General features: G+C 52.2%; 1 protein-coding gene across 1 annotated transcript in view; it reads left to right on the forward strand.

The window, feature by feature from the left end:
- ZAP70 (zeta chain of T cell receptor associated protein kinase 70) overlaps nucleotides 1-5,049 on the forward strand; it is a 30,142-nt gene extending 25,093 nt beyond the window's left edge. Inside the window, exons 10-13 of the mRNA XM_030256983.4 lie at nucleotides 288-480; nucleotides 1,467-1,607; nucleotides 2,447-2,559; nucleotides 2,944-5,049. Of these exons, the coding sequence (XP_030112843.4) occupies nucleotides 288-480; nucleotides 1,467-1,607; nucleotides 2,447-2,559; nucleotides 2,944-3,067 (571 nt within the window). The 3' untranslated portion in view covers nucleotides 3,068-5,049. The remainder of the gene's footprint in view (nucleotides 1-287; nucleotides 481-1,466; nucleotides 1,608-2,446; nucleotides 2,560-2,943) is intronic.
- The last annotated feature ends 951 nt before the right edge of the window (nucleotides 5,050-6,000 follow it).

The raw sequence follows: 6,000 nt of genomic DNA on the forward strand, positions 1-6,000 counted from the left end.
GTTTTTAATATTTGGCTATCATTGTTTATCTCCAGCTCCCTGAAGGTTCCCAGGCCAATTCTGGGAAAACTTCTCTAGCTTTCTCCCTCTCTGACCAGGCTGTCACATCCACGTCCTTGTAGGTGCAGGAAAGCTGAAAAGAGCAGAAGGAAATATTTTATGTGATGCTCCAGGGGTTGATGCTTCTGGAGCAGAGATTTCCATGCTCATTCTCCCTTGTAGCTGGAAAAGTCAGAGGGGACCACAGCAGGTCCTTTATTACTGAGCTCTCCTTTCACCCTCCCCAGGGACGAGATTACAACGAGCAACATCGTGGAGCTGATGCACCAGGTGTCCATGGGGATGAAGTACCTGGAGGAGAAGAACTTTGTCCACAGGGACCTGGCAGCCAGGAATGTCCTGCTGGTGAACCAGCACTATGCCAAGATCAGTGACTTTGGGCTCTCCAAGGCTCTGGGAGCTGATGACAGCTACTACAAGGTGGGTGTGGGCACAGCAAAGGGTCTGGAGCAGGAGCCCTCCTGGCTGGGAGGATGAGAGCCATGGAGACTGGAGGACCTGGGCTGCTCACAGACCCCTCTGCACATCAGGCTGTGCCTCACTGCTGTGACATTAAAAGGGGCTTTGCAGAGCTCTGGTGACAAGGAGGATGCAGAGGCAGCCAGGGGGATGAGAGGAGCCAGAGAGAAGAGAAGGTGATGAAGAGTGAGCCAGGGCTGATCTTCCCAGCAGTGCTCAACTACAGGAGAGACCCCACCTGGAATTCTGTGTCCAGCTCTGGGGCCACCAGGACAAGAATGATGAGGACCTCCTGGAATGAGTCCAGACAAATTGGTCACAGGGCTGGAGCCCCTCTGCTCTGGAGCCAGGCTGGGACAGCTGGGGGTGCTCCCCTGGAGAGGAGAAGCTCCAGGGAGAGCTCAGAGCCCCTGGCAGGGCCTGAAGGGGCTCCAGGAGAGCTGGAGAGGGACTGGGGACAAGGCCTGGAGGGACAGGACACAGGGAATGGCTCCCACTGCCAGAGGGCAGGGCTGGATGGGAGATTGGACAGGAATTGTTCCCTGGCAGGGTGGGCAGGCCCTGGCACAGGGTGCCCAGAGCAGCTGTGGCTGCCCCTGGATCCCTGGCAGGGCTGGGCAGGGCTTGGAGCAGCCTGGGACAGTGGGAGGTGTCCCTGCCATGGCAGGGCTGGCACTGGATGGGCTTTAAGGTCCCTCCAACTCAAACCGTTCTGGGATTCCATGGTTTAACCGAGCCCTGGGGGCAGGTGGCAGGAGGAAGGTGGCACCGGGCCCATTCAGCTCCTGCACAACAGGACAGCGGGGCCTGGACTGGGCTTTGGAGCTCCCATTTCAGGTGATTTTTTCAGCAATGTGAGGTTTGACACAAACACCAAGCAGAATTCAGGCACAGCTCCCAGCACTCCGTGTCTCAGGCTGCAAATGTCCCTCCTTACTCTGCTGCAGGCCAGGACAGCGGGGAAGTGGCCCCTGAAGTGGTACGCCCCCGAGTGCATCCTCTTCCACAAGTTCTCCAGCAAGAGTGACGTCTGGAGCTACGGTGTGACCATGTGGGAGGCCTTCAGCTTCGGGCAGAAACCCTACAAGGTGAGACAGAGTCCTTACAGGGTGTGGCAGGGACCCTATAAGGTGAGGCAGGGACCCTACAAGGTGAGGCAGGGACCCTACAAGGCAAGACAGCGCTGGCTCTGTCACCCATGGGTGTCACAACCTCACTCCACTTAGGAAAAGGCACAAATTAGGGTGGATCCTGCAGCTTTGTGCTCGTTTTAAGAGAGAAGAAATAGAAAACAAATCAAACTTTGTTTTCTAATCAATTTCAAATTGATTAGAAAGTTTTCTTATCTAGTCAATTTCAAACCCGATTTCTTCTAATCAAAATTGGGTTTGAATCAAAGCAGAGCTTTTTGATCCTTCTTCTCTTTGATCCTTCTGCTCACTTGAGAGATAAAAAAATCACTTCTCATCCACTGCTAGGCCCGTGCTTGGGTGGGGTGGGTTCTGCAGGGTGGGTGGGATGGGGTGGGCAGGATGGGTGGGGTGGAATTGGTAGGACAGGAGGGATGGGGTGAGTAGGGTGGGTGGGATGGGGTCTGCAGGATTGGCAGGATGGGATCTGCAGGGGGGATGGGATGGGATGGGATGGGATGGGATGATGGGATGGGATGGGATGGGATGGGATGGGATGGGATGGGATGGGATGGGATGGGATGGGATGGGATGGGATGGGATGGGATGGGATCTGTGGGATGGCCTGGCACAGTGTGAGACAGCCGTTCTGGCTGCTGGGGTGGGACAGTAACTGCTGGGTGTGGGGGATATGGGACCAAAGCCCCACCCCAGGCCCAGCTCTCCTCTACCTGCCTCCTCTACCCCTGCTGCCAGCTCTGAACACGTTAATCCCTTTCCCCTTGCTCCCATCCCAGAAAATGAAGGGCCCCGAGGTGATCAGCTTCATAGAGCAGGGCAAGCGCATGGACTGTCCCCAGGAGTGCCCAGCAGAGATGTACGCCCTGATGCAGCAGTGCTGGACATACAGGTGAGCATTTCCCCACGGAGTCAGCTCCATCAGGGTCCCAAATCCCAGAACGGGACTGGAAATTTGGTTTGGCCATGGGCAGGGACTCCTTCACCACACTGTGACAACACAAAGCAAATGGTGTCTCCTGCCTTTGGTTGTGATGATTCCTCAGCTCAAGATGAATTTTTTATTATCAGACCCCCTCATGTGCCTGTGCCAATCCTGGAAGATCCCCAAGGCTCAGTGTCTTTGACCCTCTCTGTCCCTGAAAAGTCTCAGCTGCTTCCTGAGCCCTGGCACAGCCAGGCTGCTTCTCTCCCCCAGGGTCTCTGTGTCCTCCCATTGCATCAGGCCAGCTTTGTCCTCTCTGATGACTTTATTTGTTCCTCTCTGTCCCTGCAGATGGGAAGAACGTCCGGGATTTGTGGCTGTGGAAAACTCCATCCGCTCCTACTACTACAGCATTGCTGCCAAGCCCGAAAATGGGCCAGACACAGGGGACAGGGCCAAAGCAGCTCTTCCTTGAGACTCCTTCTCCTCTGCTCCACCTGCCCCGAATGGACCTGGAAAAGCTCTTTGTGAAGTCTTGCTTTAATCTCTCAAACGTTCCTCAGCAACTGCAGAATGAGGATGAGGGGGACGTTGGTGTCCCCACGGACAGGGACACCCAGCTCCTCCAGCCTGACCCAGCCCAGGAGTCCAGACTGCCAGAGCTCCTTCCCACCCAATTCCAAAGCTGTCCCAGAATCCCAGAGCTTTGTGCCTCCCAGGCTCACTGAGGATGAACCGTGTTGGCTCCAGAAAATCAGGATTTTTTCCAGATGCCTTAACAAAGAATGCTTTCCCAGGAAATCACCAAGAGCACGTTTCTGGTGGGGTTTGCACAGGGTGGGATGCAGCACATGGAGCCACCTCGTGGTGGCCTTTTTCCCTTGGATTAGGGCAAGAAGCAGCTGGTTTGCAAGTGGGATGGGGAGGAGCAGTGGGACAGAGCTGGTCCCACTGGTTTGTACCCCTGCACCTCTCAGCAGGTGTCACCCAGCCCTCCAAGGTGGCTCCCAAACAATTCCAGGACCAATCCTTCAGCTCCTGGATCCCACCTGGCCCCTCTGTGCTGATAAAATGTTGTTTTTCAAGCTTAAAAACTGGTCACCCTATAAATAAACTATTCCATGTTCTGAACATCCCATGGCTTGGATCACTGAACTTTGAGAAATGCTGGCAACTGCTTCAGGCTCATTGCCAAAACCCCCAAACCCACCGGGATAAGAGAACCCTCCAATGCTGCATTTTTAGTGTTGGAAAATTGCTTTATTCTCAGCTCTGGGTGTGGATGGGGTGACAAAATCCCAGCCTCCACACAGCCCCCGATCCAAAACCTCCTCACCTTTTTATGCATTTTTAGCAAACAAAGCAGTGAATGTTCACTGCAGCATATCAAGGTTAGCTCAACAAACATTACAGTTTTAGTCAATCTTCCAGGATGTGTTCCCACAAAAGGAGCTTTGCTATACTGTAAGAGTAATTTAAGAATAACACATTCTCTATAATTAATATATCGGTTATGATTAACTAACTAAAGCTTATTTTAATAATTTCATAATTTCCAACAGGCTGACAAGAAAATAAATTTAATTTCTCTCTATTAAGCCAGGATTTCCCTCCTTGATGCTCCCCTTGCCCAACCTGGCAATCTTTGGGCTGGTTTTGCTGCACAGCTGGAGGGTTTTTTGCATGTTTTCTTGCAAAAAAAAAATTGCTCAGCTGGGTCTGGGGTGGATCCCACCTGCCCCCAGTGCAGGGGATCGCCCGTGGTGGGGGCTGTGCTGCAGAGAACAGAGAGGCTGTGAAGGTTGGGGCAGCAGAGGAAGGAGGAGGTGGGAGCCCTGCGATGCAGGAACGCAAGAATTTATCTCTCACCATCTCCTGGTAGTTAAAGCCACAGAGCAGCTCCCCCCCAGCACCTTGTCCTGGGGGAAAACAAACAGCCTCAGGCCAGGGTATAGCCAAAAGCCTCGGTGAGAATGGGATTTGGGCTGAAAACAAAGGTTTTGGGAGCATTCAGATTATTAACCGTTCAATATCTGAATTAATCTCTGTCCCAGCAGTCACTGAGCCAGGTTTGGTGAAAAACAAGTCCTAAATTTCCTTGCTTAGATAGACACCTCCAGCAATACCAACATGGCATTTTCTCTCTCAACCCCTCTCGTTGTCCAGGATGTTGAACTCTGGATGCATTATCCCTCCCAACAGAGAGAAAATCAGGTATCCAGGAGAACCTGCCTTGTTCCCTGTTTGTTCAGTCTCTTAGTGCAGATACAGGAAAAAATTCTCCTCTCTGTCGTGTTTTCCTCCAGAGAAAGCAGCTCTTTAGCTGGAAAAGAGGAGGCTCAATGTGTTTACTGCTTGAAAGCCACTGCCAAAACATTTTGTTTAGACTTTGTTTTCCAAGCAAATCCATTTTCTGTTTTGAAATGGTTTCTTGCAATAAATTTTCAGTTCACTGGACGCTGCTATTTTTTTTTTTTTTCAAACAGGGAAGGAAAGCACCAGAGAAGTATTCCCAGAGAAGCTGCTGCTTTAGCTGGAGACAGTTTTGAGTTTATCCACACCCTGACAGACAGGACACAAATCCCTTGGGATTATGCCAGAGGACCAAGGGGAAAGGTTTCTCCTGCCTGGGCTGGGGATGGTTTGGGTTGGAAGCTGCCTGTTCCAAGAGCATTGAAAAATATCAGGAATTGCTGGAAGGGGAAAAAGGAGTGAGACAAGCTGGACCTGAAGTCACAGGGCCCCTGTGAATCTTTGTGATTCCTGCTTTTGGGATGTGCAGGGTCTGACAGTCACTCCTGAGGGGAATTTCCTTGGAATTGAGGCCCTGATCATCCCCACTCTGCCATTCCAGAAGGACTCAGCCCCCTCACTGGGGACATCTCCAGGCTCCCATCCACAGCAGGGATTTATCCAGCCCTGCCTCTCTCCCTGCTGCAGGTGGAACTCCCTGCTGGACCTGCAGCCCCTTCCCTGTGTGATCCCAGGGCTCTGGGCTTGGATAAGTCACTGATGAAGGCAGCAGTTGGAGAGCACAGATTCAGAGCTCTGTGGAAGCTGCTGCTCTTCCAGAAACTTCCACAAATCCTCTCTTTTCTTCCTTCCTTCCCTTCTTCCCTGCACTCATCCATCTCCCTCTGTTTTACCCAAATCTTTGGAATTTTCCACTCTCTGTGTCGTGAGGGAAGGGATGAACTTCACCTCCTGAGCTTCACCCCACAGCGATAACGTGACAGTGTTGGTACCCATCTGATCATCACTGTGACACCTCATCACATCCCCCAGCCTGATCTAGCTCCTCACAACCTATCTTATCACCAGCACACCTATCTTATCACCAGCACACCTATCTTATCACCAGGACCCCTATCCTATCACCAGGACACACCTGGTTATCAGTTGTACACA

This window comes from Taeniopygia guttata, chromosome 28, assembly GCF_048771995.1.
Source record: "Taeniopygia guttata chromosome 28, bTaeGut7.mat, whole genome shotgun sequence".
Taxonomy (NCBI): Eukaryota; Metazoa; Chordata; class Aves; order Passeriformes; family Estrildidae; genus Taeniopygia; species Taeniopygia guttata.